At 39.9% G+C, this 16,870-nt stretch overlaps 3 protein-coding genes across 4 annotated transcripts; all 3 read right to left on the reverse strand.

Annotated features, from left to right (window-relative positions):
* Positions 1 to 1,988: 1,988 nt before the first annotated feature.
* olfm4.2 (olfactomedin 4, tandem duplicate 2) lies at positions 1,989 to 3,871 on the reverse strand. The gene is made up of 5 exons (XM_005916997.2): positions 3,780 to 3,871; positions 3,510 to 3,677; positions 3,212 to 3,424; positions 2,986 to 3,127; positions 1,989 to 2,899 (listed from the first exon to the last, which is right to left on the reverse strand). The coding sequence occupies exons 1-5, from the start codon at positions 3,852 to 3,854 to the stop codon at positions 2,106 to 2,108; spliced, it is 1,392 nt and encodes a 463-aa protein (XP_005917059.2). The 5' UTR covers positions 3,855 to 3,871; the 3' UTR covers positions 1,989 to 2,105.
* A 2,321-nt stretch (positions 3,872 to 6,192) lies between these two features.
* olfm4.1 (olfactomedin 4, tandem duplicate 1) lies at positions 6,193 to 16,867 on the reverse strand. 2 transcript variants are annotated; one of them, XM_042218242.1, is made up of 5 exons: positions 16,796 to 16,867; positions 7,742 to 8,046; positions 7,438 to 7,650; positions 7,221 to 7,368; positions 6,193 to 7,142 (listed from the first exon to the last, which is right to left on the reverse strand). In XM_042218242.1, the coding sequence occupies exons 2-5, from the start codon at positions 7,748 to 7,750 to the stop codon at positions 6,307 to 6,309; spliced, it is 1,206 nt and encodes a 401-aa protein (XP_042074176.1). In that variant the 5' UTR covers positions 7,751 to 8,046; positions 16,796 to 16,867; the 3' UTR covers positions 6,193 to 6,306. The 2 variants fall into 2 exon arrangements, with proteins under 2 accessions (XP_042074176.1, XP_005916904.3); XM_005916842.3 differs by lacking the exon at positions 16,796 to 16,867 and having other exon boundaries at positions 7,742 to 7,918; positions 8,018 to 8,163.
* On the reverse strand, positions 8,437 to 15,051 carry LOC102296019 (leucine-rich repeat-containing protein 74A). The gene is made up of 13 exons (XM_014331962.2): positions 13,706 to 15,051; positions 13,407 to 13,579; positions 13,224 to 13,331; positions 13,027 to 13,120; positions 12,770 to 12,819; positions 12,575 to 12,656; positions 12,398 to 12,483; positions 12,135 to 12,329; positions 11,953 to 12,048; positions 11,021 to 11,164; positions 10,726 to 10,830; positions 10,510 to 10,595; positions 8,437 to 9,153 (listed from the first exon to the last, which is right to left on the reverse strand). The coding sequence occupies exons 1-13, from the start codon at positions 13,815 to 13,817 to the stop codon at positions 8,544 to 8,546; spliced, it is 1,941 nt and encodes a 646-aa protein (XP_014187448.1). The 5' UTR covers positions 13,818 to 15,051; the 3' UTR covers positions 8,437 to 8,543.
* Positions 16,868 to 16,870: the final 3 nt, after the last annotated feature.

The raw sequence follows: 16,870 nt of genomic DNA on the forward strand, positions 1-16,870 counted from the left end.
GCGCTGAGCAGTTAGCTAGCGGCAGTGTTCTTCTGCAGATGTCAATAAACGGCTGTGCTCCCTGGCTAGCTCACGGGAAGCAAGACCAAACAACACCTCAGTCTCCTCCTTGTCTGAGCTCGCCACAATATTAAACATATCAGGTTCCCATAAGGAGGATCCTGTGCTAACGGCTGTCTAAATGACTCGGGTAAAGTTTGTAGCATACACGCTTGTTGTTTTTGTCTGCTTCCACTTGTCTTTGCATTAGGATGATGTCAGCGTAAATGTGCAGTCATATTCTTGTGTTCCCACTAGCGCTGTCAGCGTTAATCTCGTTGAAATGACGTTAACGCCACAACACGGCAAATCTCCGTTAACGAGCTACCCCTGCGTGGGGCTAGACGGCTAACACGTTAACGAGCTAACTGCGGGCTAACACACTAGTTCCCACCCATGTAATTGAGCATTGCGTGGCACATCCAACATACTGTTTTACTTTAGTCCATGACGCGCTTACCTTCAGGGTCATACGTCACAGGAAAACCAAAATAATTCCAAACGCCAGATCTGAATGAGGGTGGTCCATGTTGTAAGGAGAGCTTAACTTCTGTCTCGCTAGCTTGCCCTGTATGGAACGCCAGGACTGCCATAATGAATTAATTAAATACACCATTAAATAATTAATTTAATGTGTCAATAATTAATTAAAATGTGAAATACATAAATAATTAATTAAATGTGTCAATAAATAATTAATTAAATGTGTCAATAATTAATTAATTACATGTGTCATAACTATTTATTTAATTAATTAATTCCAATTTTAATTAATTATTGCCACATTTAATTAATTATTTAATGGTGTATTTAATTAATTCATTATGGCAGTCCTGGCGTTCCATAGCCCTGCTCTCTTCCTTCTGATGATGCTGTCTGTGTTGAACACTCAGTGGATCTGCGCTGGACAGTGCAGCCTAGGCGGAGTAGTCGAACGCAGATTCACTGAGCGCTCAACACAGACAGCATCGTCAGAAGGAAAAGTTGATCAAATAAATTGCAAATTTTGTATTGTTCGATACATATGCGTACTGAACCGAAAGCACTGTATCGAACGGTTCAATATCTATACGAGTATCGTTGCACCCCTAGTATTCAGATGTGACAGCTGCTGTTATCTGTAGTCTAATACCCCTCTTATTATCTTAGCTAAACCATGTGACATCATTTCATGGCCATAAACATTTTATTAGAACAGCATCACTGACCCTTGAGATTAGTGCATGTGTGTGCATTATGTATACTATTCTTGGACTACTACAGGTCCATGACAGGGTTCCTGTTGTTTGTTTTCTTTATTTAATCTGATGTATGAAAAAAACAGAATTAAAAGATGATTATGGCGAATCTTTATCTTAGTACTTATGGTGAGAAACTTGAGTTTTTAGTATCAGAAAATAAATCCTGTATGAATTCTGTGAAATGTGTGTATATGTTTATTTACATCGCATGATAACAGTTTATCTTCAGCTGCAGTTTAAAACAGTTTATTATCTCCTTTAAACTCCTGTAAACTCTCCAGTTACATGAAAGAACTGCTCAATTAGTTCACTTTGATCAATGAAAGCTAAAATGATTAATCTGCAGTAAAAATCACATTTTATACTCAACTTTATGCGCATGTTAAATTCTGATTGTGAGTCTTAATGCCCAGCCGCAGATAGAGCACACAGTTATTTAAAACCCTGTTTAACATGTGAACACTGGACAAATGTGCACCACTGTGTCCCTATTTGTCATATTTTGGTTCATGTTTTTCTATTGGACTTGTGTGCAAAAATGTTTATCTGAATACAGTAAGAATTGTTTTATCAAATTCATGCATTTTTTCCTGTTTCATTTGATTATCTAGAACTATTTAAAATCTGAAGCTAAATTTGTGTGGCATAATTTCATAATGATATAATTTATGTGCATAGACAATTGTTCACTTTATTTGAATGCTTCAGTTTGATTTTATTCAGGAAAAGATGGCCAAAAGCCAATGCATCACAGAAAACACAGGGCGTAAGAGATTACAGAAGACTCGTATCGATCACAATACGGCAGATGACCGAGAGATAAAATTATTCTTTGTCAAATTTCACATTATAGGACACATAATAGCCATTGTTGTACATGTAGAGTTTCTGGTCGGTGGGGTTGTAGTCCAGGTTGGTGTATTTGTCCTGGAACTTCTGGAACTGAATGCTGAGGTGTTTCTCCTCCTTGGTCTTCGTGTCAAATGCGTAGTAGATCTCCTCTGTGGCAACATCCACTGACCTGGTGGCATACATAACTCCACAGGCCATGAAAGAATTACCCACCATCTCCTTAAACACACCAGTATTCCACTGATCTTCAACACCAAAAGATTTTTCTTCTATCTTAGCAATGACAATTTTCCCTTTGCTTGCCTCTGAAGCATACATTACCCACATTCCATTTTCATCAGCTGCAAAGTCTAAGAACTGACTGGCTGAGTAACTGTAAGAGAACTTTGAACTAGCGGCTGAGATCACTCTGTAGTCATATGTGGAACTGGTCAGGTTCAGTTTGGCCATACTGAGAGGTGAGTTGCGCTGATAGTATAGGCTGTTACCGTGAACAATAAAATTGCTCCCAAGCCCTGCCCACCCGTTTGGTGTGCGATGGTGTTTGAATGCAGACCTCAGAATCAGCTTATCATAGTTAGAGTACAAGTAAAAGTCACTGATTGAAGGGGAGCTGTATGCACCAAAGAAGTACATGGACTCAGAACCTCGAAGAGGTTTGGAGTCTTTTCCCCAGCCCCCATAAATGGAACCTGGGGTCAGATGAGCATTCAGCTGAAGCACCATTGGCTTGCCGAGGGCCAAGATTCCCGTGTGATTGCAGTTACCTGAAGAGAAAAATAAGCATGTTTAAAATTATTAGTAATGTCAAGACCGTACACCAGCGTTAATCCAGCCAAGGCAGTGGCCTTACCAATATCTGGATTGATGAGCTCCTGCTCCTTCTGGCAGTCCTCCAGCTTCTTCTGCAGCTTAGCCAGCTCAATGCGGAACACCGCCAGGTTGCTCTCATCATAACTCTCCAGTTGGTTCACAATGAGGGTCATGTTGTGGATCTACAAAGCACAGAAAGACAGACACATAAATTAGGTGATCTTAAAAATAAGTAATTTGCATGTAAGTTCAAACGCAGTTTTTACCTCAGTGTACAGGCTGTCAAATATGGGTGAGGAGGAGTTGAGAGAGTTTTTGAGCTGAGATACCAGAGCCTCAAATTCTCTCAGCTCAATCCTGAGCAGCTCAAAGTCCAGTTTGATGTATTTGTCAGGACTGCTTTCCAGTATGTTCACTCTAATTGTCAGCTCAGTTAGGTCCTGCAGGTAGACCGCCAGCTTAGCCTCAAAGCCCACTATCTGGAAGGGTGGAAAAAAAGCAATGTTAATGTCTTACTACAGCATATGCTTTCAAATGTCACATAATTATTTAGTCCTACTGCACCTTGTTCATTTGGATTTCCACTTCCAACATCAGATCTTTAGTGACTTCTTGCATGTGCTCAACCCGGTCAGCAGGGAAGGTTGTGTCAGGCAGAAAAACATGGCAAACACACTGACCTGACTCACTCACTGATGCCGTTACATTTCCAGACTCCCAGTCCTCCACTGGCTAAAATTAAAAAAACAAACAAACAAACAAACAAAAAAACATTAAAGAGACATAACTAATCACTGTGCCTGCATGCTTTATTAGAAAAGTAAAGGCACTTACAATCCAGGCCAAAACAGGGCTGAGGGCTGGCAGGAGCAGCAGCAGAAGAGCTGGCAACATTGTGTCTCTGTTCATCTCTCAAAGGTTTTCTCCGTGGCTTTCTCAGAGTGTTTTTAAAGGTAGCTCTTATCAGACCATCTCAAACACCTTCTCTCTTCACAAATTTATTATCTTAGTCCAACATACACTCAGGCATTGTATTTGTTTGCTTATGACAAGCACAGAGGAATCTGCCACGTCACGTTTAATACAAATGTGGGGTGCGGATGAGAAGCACAGCATGTGTTGCTGCTGTGTTGTTATGTTTATGACCTGACAATTTGGACAAGTATTCATTCTATGATCCTGAGTCCTGTTTGCACAAAGGCAAACACAACTTTTTTTAGGAGTAGATTGCTGTAAGTCATAAAGGTTTTTTAGGACATCGTCCTAAAAGTGTGAAGTCACAAGTCCATTAAAATGGAGCAACTTATACTTCTCCATCTATGCCAGTAATTGCAAGTGACTTGGGTGGAGTTTTTGAACACCGTAGTTTGTGGAAACGAAGCGTTTTGCCACAAAGAACTTTGAATAAAATGCTGACTCAGCTCAATAAAATCACTATGTTTGACAAACTTCTCTGAATCAAAATGCTGCTTTAAAGATTTCCTCATTAAATAGCATTAGAGTTTAAATGTATTAATAAAAGGCAGATGATACTCGAATGCATTTTCTTGTGAAAAGCTGACTGTGAGTGATTGAAAATCAATAAAGAAGGCAGTAATTGAAGACTGTAAACAAGCAGAGACAAGTGATAAAGCCACTGCTCTCATGACACAAACCTCTGAGGGCAGAAGGACTCACTGGATCATTAGATGAAGTATGTGCGAATCAGTCAATTTGGGCTTTACAGTTACCAAATGTACCAAGTCTACCAAAAGTATTTTCTATATCAGACATGATGACGTCACTCAAAGAAAGAATTTCAAGTAACTGAAGCACTTTGGATTTAGTTTTTTTTTCTGTAACAATTTTAAATGTTTGCCCTCATTAAGGTCTTTTTTGTTGGACAGCTATGGGAGATGTTGCCTGTTAGTGTGTGGTAGCACCTCACTGAGAACTAGTTCACTCTTTGAACTAAATGATTTCTGCCTTTCTTGCTTTGACACACAAACATATTTATGGGGCTTTTATTTATTTGTTTGTTTGTTTATGTATTTCACATATTTTTGAACTCTTAAATATGTTTTCACAAAAAACCACCCTGCTATTTGTCATATTAGAAAAACTGAAAAACCTGAGGGACAATCTTGCAATGACAATTCGAATGAGTTCTTGAACAACCTTCAGACTTGGCGTTCACACCTGTAAAGTTTTGAGACGAGTTGATTTCATGATGAGATTCAAACATGGACTTGCACAAAGACTCAAGGGGTGAAACAATACCAGGTGTGAGAACTATTGATCTGTTTTTATTATTTATGTGGTTTCAAGTCTGAATGTCTCCATCCCATATATGCCTAAGAATGCCCTCTAGTTTATTTTGTAAACACGATAAAGTTCAGTGCAAGGTGGGATCACGTTTGTTATATGCAGGAATAGAACCCTGTGTTGGGTGTCTCATTTACCCAATTGCAGAATAAGTTCTCTCTCCCTGAGTCACATTTTTTCGATATTTACAGATAAGAAACTATGTTCGTCAGAGTATTTTAAACTTTCCATCTCTTCCAGAAGGGGGGACCAATTTTTAAGCTCCTTCTGGGCTCCCCGAACTCTAACAAGTTGGTTTCTGGTTTTGTGAATGTTTTTCCAGAGTATTTGAATTCTAAATCTGACTTTTTGAAGAATGCATGGGAGGAGCTGGGTTTGCAAATTGGGGATGATGACATGCATACATGACATGCATACAGTGGTTCAGTTAGATCATTTATGACTGCAGTCAACACAGATGTTATAGTTTTGTATGTTCAAGTAAGTTTTATTTTTATTTCATTTTGACATTTTGTTTCTAATTCTGCATAATTTCAATTTCCAGGGTGGATTTCCACGGTTGAGTTTCATTTTTATTGTGGGAAAATGTTTAGTTGAGTTTGGATCAGTTTCAGTGTTAGTTTTCTTTTGTTTGTTTGTTTTTAATCTTTTTAAATTTTACTGAATAGAGGGCAAACATCTGAGGCAAGATTTAGGAAAATGAGTACAGGTGTTACAATAAAAATATAGGTTTTGAAACCGTGGACTCACACTCTTGTAGACATGCCTATCAATGATTTGTCAGGGAAGTTATAATAATTACAAATACTAACTAAAACAACAGATATTACCTCTACAGTAGAATAGAAGTGTTTGAAGGTACAATTAAGAACCATTTTTATTTTAATTCTGTTTTAGTTTTCAAAGTTCACAAAAAAAGACACTCATGACACTTGTGTGATGCTTGAAATCATTTATTTACAATCAAGAAGGATTAGGAGGTCATTACTCGACAAGATGAGACAATAGTTGGCTCATTCATATGATGTGATACTTCAGAAAATATCAGATCTTCAATTTAGGTTAAAAGAACTTGTGGCGCCGTGGTGGTCGTAGCCACAGCTGTGTGGTTAAACCACAGGTGATACTGGACATAGTAGCCATCATTGTACATGTAGAGCTTCTGGTCAGCGGGATTGTAGTGCAGGTTTGAGTACTTCTCTTGGAACCTCTCAAAGGGAATACTGATGTAAGTTTCCTCTTTGGTTTTAGTGTCGTACTTGTAAAATATCTCTTCAGTGACGGTATCGATTGTCCTGACCGCATACAAAGTGCCACAAACCATGAAGGCATTGCTCACACCCGGCTTGTAGATACTAGTCTCCATTTCCTCCTCTATCCCAAAAGACGCCTCATTTATTTTAGCAATGACCATCCGACCGGCAGACTGCTGTGTGGCATAGGTCACCCACAGCCCGGTCTCATCGGCAGCAAAGTCAAAGTTCTGACCGGAAAAGTATGCATAAGAGAAGCCTGAACTAGCCTTGGGGATCACCCTGGACTCATATGCCATTGTGGTGAAATTCAATTTGGCTAACCCAAACGGGCTGTTGATCTGATAATACAGAGTGTTGTCACGGAAGATAAAATTGGTTCCTGTGCCACGCCAGCTGGTTTGTAAGCTGTGATGCTGAAAGTGGTTTCTTAAAATGAGGTTCTTGTAGTTAGTGTAGAACCTGATGTCAATAATGGAGGCACTTGTATACCCAGAGTACCAGTACATGGACTCTCTGTCTGGAATAGGTTTTGAATCTTTCCCCCATCCACCAAATTTGTAGCCAGCATTTAGATGGGCATTCAGTTGGCTTACTATGGGTTTGCTGAGCTTGGTGATACCAGTGTGTGCACATGAACCTGCAGAAGGAGACGAAAATTAGGTTGTAATCACAAAAACAGGGATTACAACTGGAATGACGGTATAAGTGAGCTTACCAATGTTGGGGTAGAAAAGCTCCTGGTGACGTCTCTCACACTCCTCTAGTTGCAGCTGCACCTTAAGGTATTCTCGGCGTGTCACCAGAATTAAATTCTTGTCGTAGGTCTTTTCCAGCCTGTTCAGGGTCTCCACCATGACTGTAATCTGAAAGATAACACAATGGATCTCCACTGCTTCTGCTGGCTTTTAAAACACCTTCAGCTCGGGACATACCTGCACACGCAGGGATTTAAGGACAGCAGTGGAGCCGTTGATGGAGAGCTGCAGGTCTATAATCAAGGCCTCCACTTGTTTAATCTCAATCTTTATCTCATTCTGTTCACTTTCACTGTAGCCATCAGGATTCTCCTCCATTTTTTCAATTTTTGCTGTGAGTTTTACGATCTTTTCTTCATATTCTGTCACTTTGATTTCATATTCCCCCAGCTGAAATTTAATTGGGAAAAAAACATTCAACAATGTTTTTTGTCACAATTATGCAATCTTTTAATGCACACGTTCCCTTGTGACTAAATACCTTGCCCATTTCCAGCCCCAGTTCACGTGAGATCTCCACTGCCGTCTGCTCTATCACCACCAGATCACCTACAGGAAAAGTTGAACCAGGCAGGAAGGCGTCACAGGAGCACCTTTCACCACCTCCACCTCCGGACTCATTTCTTGGATTCCCTTCACTCCACACGCTCCTCACTCCCTAAAAAGGAGTCAGATGGAAGAAATCGTCTCACCTAAATGTGTACGGAGCTTTAAAGAATAAAGATGAATCGCTTGATCTACGTCATGCCATGCGTACCTCCCAGGCAACCGTGGAGCTCAGCAGTGCTGAGAAATACAGAGTGACGATCATTCTGCTGCAGTCAGAGTGGTTATGACTGAGATAGGTGGATCATTTGAATTTATAGATCCTCCTCCATCATATCAGAGGACGCAGCACCTGTCTCAGTTCACAGAATTATTAGTTGAGGAACATGCCAGGATATAATGCTCGTTCTTATCTACAGCAAACAGAAATTAACGTCAGATGTTTGTTTACAATTATCCTCAAGAGTGTGGGCTCGCATGAGAACACCTTTCCCGAATACCATGATGAAATATTATGTTTCTGAAGAAGGCCCGTCCCACTCAGTGTCCTTAACTGCAAGGTGGCGAAGACATGACCGCTGATAACTTATTAAAGCAATAAATATAGATTTTTAGATAAGATTGATAATCAAATGTGTTATTTATTCATTTAAAAATATTGCATGACATAATAACCAAGGGAAAAACAAATCACATGTATAATATATCACGTAATACAGCATTATACAGTGTTCATGTCACTTGACCGTTACTGCAGGGTTCTTTGAAGCTTTGTCTGCATTCTTCTTCGGTTTCTTTTTCTTCATTTTCTTGGCTTTGACTTTACTTTTACCCTCTGACTGCTTTACATTGAGAGCGGGCCTGGATCTCGTCAGGCTGTTAGCAGTGGGGCTTAGCTTGCTGTGGCTCCTCTCTGGATCTGAGCGAACGCCCTGAGCAGAGATGGACTTGTCTGGAGCAGAGCGAGGGGAATCGGCCGACAGGTTTGGCTGGGAGTACGAACGCATCCCGGAGGAGCTGGTGGGACGGTAAGGCGTGGCGCCTCTTAACATGGGCAGGTGGATGTTGCTCATGTTAGTGACAGAGTAGCGGCTGCTGTTGGACATGACAATGTGGTGCCAAGAGCTGAGAGGGGTGGCGGAAAAGTGTTGCGGGCCACTCGAGTCTTCTTTGGCACCTCCTGGAGACATGACTATGGAGCTGTGAGGTGTCACCGCCTCCACAGCACTTTGGAAGGTTTTGAGAATGCGGTCACTCTTCTGCTTCTCTTTCTTCTGACGGGACTCAAATTTCCTAAGCTGGCGGCGGTGATCCCTCATCATTTGTTTCCTTGTATCTGCCAGTCCCCTGCACAGAATTGGTCAGATTATAGTATAAACATCACTGACTGCTTTTAGATTCATACGCCAACCAATTATCTACCTGTCTCTCCACAACTGCACTTTTCTGTGAAGCCTAACAACTTGAACAGCCTCTCCTACCTCACTAACAACGTCACTACAATTACTGCTTGGGTGTCCTTAATATTCTCTCAATTTCAATCTCGACAACTGAGGTTCTTGTGTTCGGACCTGACAGCTTCTCATTCCACTGGCTGAGTTAGAGTTAATTTCAAAATGTTAGTATTTATCTATGTGCAGTGTGGCAGAACAATGAGGCAGTGGTTAACACTGCATGATGGTCCTAGTTTGAACCTGTGTGTGGAATTTTTGCACGTTCACTGTACCCCAGATGAATTACATACAGTATAAAGCCCATCTTACCCAGGCTTCTGTATGCATGAGGATCTGCTTTAACCTTATTCCAGCAGTAACCTCCCTGATCATATGATCAGGGTCTTATAATTGTCATATTTATATATTTTATGCTCATATTTAAATCTAGAGGCGATCATGTTTTTGAGACTGTAGCTTCTAAACTTTGGTGCAACCTCCCTCAGCCTGTCAGGATGGTTGAATCTGTGGTCTGCTTTAAACAACTGCAGAAAAGGGTTAGCTTTTTCTTAAACCTATGATCATTACTTTTCATGTAGTTTATAAAACACCTATATAAAAATATGAATGTATAGACCACATGGTTTACCATCTGTTTGCATGTTGAGCTACGTGGACTTCTTTAACATGTGTTTTGATCCAAACTGTGGAAGAAAAGTTCCCATACAAGTTATTCTTAGCTTATGATTCTCTCTGTGCTATATTCATATACAACACTATCACTACTTCAGTGGAGCTTCTGCGATTAGTTTGGTGTGTCTGTCTGTTTGTCTGTTAGTAGGATTACTTAAAAAATGTGGTCAGATTTCTTTTCAGGCAGATTTGCAAAAAAGAAAAAACAACTTCTGTAGTAAATTATATATACAGTAGATCTGTGAATATTTGGAAAAAGCTTTCACCAGTGCGAGAGACAACCCAATATCCTAATATACCAGTCAAATAGACTTCTGCCGCAAGTGAGTGAACTTTTCAGGCTTGAAGAGGTTTTCAGCTACTCTTAGTTTTGATAGGGTCAGTTGAACTCAAGATCTGGGCAAATTCCCAGGCCATAACTAAGACACTCTATGCCCAGCTGTACTATCAGTAAACGAGAGATAAAAACAATCAAAATGTTAAAATGATAAGCTTTAACACGCCAAAGCTCCACCTTGTAACGTAAATATTGAAGCGTCAGATGTGAGTATATTTAGTCAGTATGGGAAATGCTCACCTGTAGTCCACCATTCCTGTCCTGTCCCGATCAAGTCTCTGAATCAGCTCCTCAATCTGGTATCGGTCCAAGGGAATGCTTGATTGCTTACAGTTTCACACAAAAGAGGAAAAGGGAATCAGTTTCATAGTTGCTCTCTTTATCACAGTAAACTCTCAGTGAAATGCACTGACTCTACACGGCTCCATATACAGTATCACAGTTTGTTTGGAAAACCTGAACTGCTTTCCTGAAGTCAGTAACAGACACTCTCATGATGCCATCTTTATCGATGTTTCGAAAGAAATCCCACAGCCGCAGTTTCCGTTGGTCCAGATAATCCTTCAGAAGCATTGGTAGAAGTGATTTTGACAATAATTAAATGCAGACCAACAAAACAAGTAAACATCAGAACAGCAAATATACTCTGAATAAAGAAAGAAAGAATAAAAATAAAGATATATTGTGTATATTTTCACAATAAAATTCATGCAGTATGTGTCAGATGCTCATTCAACCAACTGAGACAGACCTGAATGACTTTCATTGGATCAACACGTTTTGGTGGCTTCTTAGCCATGAAGCCTCCTACGCCTCCATACTGTACATCCAGACCAGGATGCTCCTGACACGTCACCTCCAATAGATGCACAAAGTGCTCATTTACCAGCACATTCTGTTCAGATAAAAGACAACATGATATACACACACACACACACATTTTGCTTCCTATGTCAAAAAAAAGGAAAAAATTACAACTTTGACTTAATATGAACACAAAATTGAACTGAAATCAGAGCAAAAATGAGTTGCTTAAAGAGAAAGTTCCCCTCATAATTACATATGTTTAAATCTGGCCTGTAGTGCAGTTTCTCTGTATAGACTTTTTAGATGAGAGTTGCTCAGTTTCAGTGGCACTGAATATTTCCAGAAATGACCTGGTTGTGAGCAGTTTCATTACTATTTTTTCTCCATAAAACAACACCTGCTGACTGCATAACTGTACAGAAGGAAGCGTGCATTTACCCATGACGAGAACCTGGTGATTGTGACAGCATGGCAGGATGTAAACGCTGATAATGCTTTCTGCTATGGTGTAATATCAACCAGCTGCATGTCTACATTAGATTATGTCGTTTGGTAGAAAGAAAAAAGGACGTCGTGCAAGAATTGCTCTGAATTGCTCTGAATTGCTCGGCTCTAATTGGGTCTTGATCTGTGGAAAGAAACATAACTGTGGGTTTTTCAGATGTATTATTTGAGTGCTTTGAGCATCACAAGTCAATTTCTATTAAATGTAGACACATCTCTACAACCAATAACTCAAGAACTGGAACATTTGCACCAGAAATCCGACTACAGGCCAGCAGAACAATATGTAAATTTGATTTGTGGATGCACTGTCCCTACAGCCTGTGGTAATCTGTCATGACATGGAGCAGAGCAGGATGCACTGCCACTCACACATATGTTGATCTCCTCCAAGGCAGCTTTAGGTGAGTTCTTCACCACGTTGACTAGAGCCAGTGCGCCCTCTACTGTCAAAGAGTTATAAGCCAACTAAAGAAATAGAAGACATTATCCGATATTTCACTTGAAGCCATGACTGTGATATACGTGACCCTAATGCAATTTCGTCCACCCACCGTCAGGACTCTGAGTGTGTCATTGAATTCAAGACCCCTGCACAGCATGCTGACGCCTTCATTGGTCAGGCGGTTATTGTTGAGGTTGAGATGCACCAGGGTGGTGTTGAATTTGAGGGCTTCTCCCATTGCCAGAGCACCTTCGTTCCCAAAACCGTTCCACGATAAGTCAAGGTGCTTTAACATCATATTCACCTAAATGGGAAGACTGTGATGAAATGCTGCACACAGAGTAACTAACAAATTTTGTTAATCAGCCCTACTTTTAACCCAGCGCAAAAAGCCACAGCTCCTTTCATTCTTAGATGATTCCAGCTGAGGTCCAGCACCTCCAGGCCCTCATTGTTTGCTGTAGAAACAAGAAAGCCAAGTCAGTGAAACAATACATCTATAATGCTATTAAGAACTAGTCTTAGACCTATTAAGACCTTTTACCATACCCAGCAGCTGTCCCAAATGTTCCCCTCCTTTTCCACAAAACTCATTATGGCTCAGATCCAGTACCTTTATCCTGGAATTGGTCTGAATGTAACAATATGTGACAGGTGCAAGTAGCAAAAGAACAATTTATGAATATAGAAATGACTAAAATGGGTTGTTATGTGTGAAAAAGCAGGACATAACTGATAACTTACTGACAGAGCATCTGCAAAATATTTAGCATCATCATCAGTAAATCCATTCCCTGCAGGGAAGAAAATGCATTCAAAACAATCATGAAAAAAAAAGATCACAATAATTATCGCTGTTAAATAGACAAACCAATCAGAAACTAACCTCGACTAACCTGTCAGGAAAAAGGCAACCCCGACACAACAAATGTAAGCTGACTGTTTGTGATGCCAGTCATCTGTCACGTAACAAGTTAAATGCATTGTCCCGTGCATATTACCTGAAAGCTTCACAGATTTTAACGAAATGCTGTCCAGCAACATTTTAGCCACATACTCAGCCCCAGCAGATTTCAGATGGTTGTGGGATATATCCTGCAAAAAATGTATTATTAAAACCAAACTTGATGTAGAGCTCTCAGATTTAGACCTGAAATACACTTGTGCCCTCCAGTGGTCAACCTGCAGTCTTACATACCAGGTGCTGAATGGTGAAATTTGCCCTCAACGTCTCCATGAGGTATTTGGCTCCCTCAGCTTGAATTGAATTGTCTGCCAGTGCCAGGGCGCTTATTTGCGTATCAGTCTAAATAAAACCTGATCATCAGTTTTCTATTTAAAAGTGCCTCATTGATTAACAGCTCTTAGATTTTAAACATACCACTAAAGCAATAGCAAGTGCCTTGCATCCCAAAGGTCCGAGCCCATGGTGGGAGAGTGTCACAGCTGGAGAGTCAAGGTTTCGAATAAAGTAAGAGACCGGCACCACACCTACCAGCTTGCAGGCCTGCATGTACACCTCAGCAGTGTCCATCTCCTTGTTGATCTTATTTCCTGCATATTATAAAAGTCATAAATTAATATAACTAATGTATAGATTTATAGTAACAACTACTAAATTACTTAGTATTTAAACAAGAACCTCAAGGATTATTCCATGATTGAATTTAATATGCTCACCATCTGATTCCAAGTCTTTGTCAAACTCATCGCCAAAGCTGTCGAGATCAGTTGGGGATGGACAGTTGTCATCGTCTTTTAAGCAGAGGGACTCAAATGACGGTATCGACATTACGGCCTGTCTTTAAAACTTGTCCTTTTTGAAACGTTCCCACTCACAAGCATCAGGCTGTGATGTGCCTGGTAAGAACAGGGCCTGTGAAATGAAAGGGGCCAGTACTATGCCCCGGGTAATTCTAGCCCTCAGGTTGTGTGTCTTGTGTCGTTAACAATTTATGCATCACTCGGGTTACAATCGTAAGCAAAAACTACAGTTATAGTGTGCTGTAATTTAATTCATCCAATGTTATTTATTAGTACCATCTCCCACATTTACAAAATTCAACACATGACTGTCACAAGCAAAGTATGATACGTGTGCAGAAGAAGTTTCATAAAAATGTCATTTGATCTTCTTAATTGAAATTGTGACAATCCATCAGTTTGATGGAAGAAAGTGTATGTTTATGAGCAAATGCTAACGCTAACAGATAGAGCTACCAGTCGCTGCACCGTTGAAGTGTTAATATATAAAGAATTTACTGGGTCAATACTGGAGTTATTTAGCAAAAAGAAAATTGACTGCATTTCCACTGTAATGATTACTAACTGGTGTTATATGTAAGCTTTACTCCTTCTAGAAAATATGGAGCATTCACAGCCATTATAATGCTGAAAACATCATGAAATAAATGCACTTATTCAAGAATTCACCAGTGATAGAGAAACAAGGATTAATTCATTCATTATGTCAGAGATTTATGGATTTCCACACAAGAATTGGCCAATTTCTGAATGACTGTGGGCAAGTGCAGCGCTGAGGTCTAGATGCCAGCAGATATGAGACAGCAAGCTGAGAAGGAAATTTAGTTAATCGTTTAAATTTACTAGTCAACACAAGTTTCAGTTTATATGAAGATTTAAGGAGGAAAATCCATCTTTGAAACAGGTTTCAGTTCAAATATACATGTAGTGTAGGTAGTCTCTAAACAGCTTAGAAATGAGTTTTTTTAGATTACTGTAAACACGTAGTAAAGGCTCATAATCAAGGGAACAGGGGGGGAAAGGCACAAAGTTTTAGAAACTTGCTAGGAGCAAGTGAAAGCTTTACTAATGGTTGAAGCTGTAACTTCTACATCCTGAATTTGGCACCAAATGGATCATTAAATAACAACAGTAACCTAGCATTGTGTTTCAGCCCACGCCAGGCTGCAGAGTGCAGCTGTCTTCATTATGTTAAAAATGAATCTTTATCTTTGAACAGGAACTTGTTACTTTGTTAAATACATGTGTTTAAAAAACATGCATTAACAGTACAAACAATGAAACCTTTATTGTTTAATAAAATGTAAACAAAAAAAACCCTAAATTAATTTAAATGTTATTGAGTGAATATGGTGAAGAAAAGTCCAAATGTATTATTTTTGAGGGTGTCGAATCTCAGGATGCTATTTTTTTTTTCATATACAAATATATGCGTTTTAAGGAGTTTGTCACGGCTGGGATAGCTGTTTGCAGAAGGAGGACTCGAGTTGCAGACATGAGAATTCCAAAGTAAACTGAACTGGGAAAGCCAGTAAGCTGACCTAAAAACATAACACAAAGGGAAGACATGAGGCGAGAAACAGAGAGACACGGAGAAACACTTAAATAACACAGACGAACCGACGATGAGCACAGACCGACACCCACACACACACACACACACACAAGGTAATTAGGAAATGACACAGAGGGGGGAAGCACAGCTGATCCTAATCACAAGATGACGGGGAAACACAAGCTAAACACAGTTAAGTCACACACGGATCTACAAAGTAAAACAGGAAGTTTCCAGACAGAATACAAAATCAGAATAAAACTGGAACACGAGAAAAATAATCAAAACAAAACCACTGCGTGTGCAGACTCAGGACCATGATAGTTACTTAAATACAATGAAACTATAATCTTTTTCATGTTTATTCAGAATAAAATTGTTCATTTAAAAATTAAATACCGTATAAAAGCTTCTAATCTACTGGTTGTGAAACAGAGGCTTCTCTATTGGGTTTTGGAGGTGAACATAGGCCTCAAAACACACAACAAAGGATAAAGGGAGACTGACACAGATGTAGCTGGCAATGGAACAACAGGTGGGAAGACAGCTGAAACTAATCACAGATTAAAGAGACAGGGGAACCAAAACTGAACAAAACACACAGGGGAAAAGGGAATATTAAACAGGATACCTGGCAAACATTAACAAAAAAGAATATTTAACAATATCCAGAATACATTTAAGCTGGAATCACTGCCTCGTGGTTCTTTGCATCAGCCAAATTGTTAAGCTGTGGTTTAAATTCTTGTCTGTCGAATCATGTCTAGAGTCACTTCTGGCCAAATACCAAATGGCATTTATGTCATCAATGAAGCCGAGACAACATTTATCCTAGATTAACACTGTAGGACCTCTACCTTGCAATTTGAAGCAATAGAGATGAGTTTTTGACAGTTAAGCGGTGCTAAATGAAAATAAAATAAAAATGAAATAAATAAAACTGAACAGATCTAAAGGTGTTCCCGTAATTTGGGTTTTATGATATTATACAGAAAGCTCCCGTTTGCAAAAAACCGAAGTGCGATACAAATAATATGTAATGAACTGAGAGCATGTCCGCGATGTCACATGCGTAATATATGGCCTGAGGATGTTATTCAAATAACTTATAGATTGTGCTGAGAAACGGTAACGTTCACACAGAAAATCATCAGGAAATGATAAAATGTCCAAACGCGATCTGATCACTCTCTCCCGGCGGAGAGCTCTGCGGAGAATTTGGGCTTCACGATCTACCGGCTCTTCAAGGAAGGAGCACGCCATGTCTGACACTTCCTACTGTCAGGTTTCCGACAAAGGGGCGGGGTCAGTCAGGGTTAGTTGTGGTAAACCTGCTAGGGGGCAGGTTAGCTTCACGGCGTGTGTCGTCATAGTGACTCACTCAGGCTGCAGCTGAACTCGCTTTGTGAAACCGAAAAACCAGCGTTTTCGTTAACTCAGGGTATACTTACTCAGTTTTTCCACTAAACCAGCTTCCTGAAACAGGGCCCTGATTATCGCAAAGTAACAACTGAAAGTAACGCACT

Source organism: Haplochromis burtoni, unplaced genomic scaffold (genome assembly GCF_018398535.1).
Source record: "Haplochromis burtoni strain Fernald_Lab_line unplaced genomic scaffold, NCSU_Asbu1 Contig_16, whole genome shotgun sequence".
NCBI lineage: Eukaryota > Metazoa > Chordata > Actinopteri > Cichliformes > Cichlidae > Haplochromis > Haplochromis burtoni.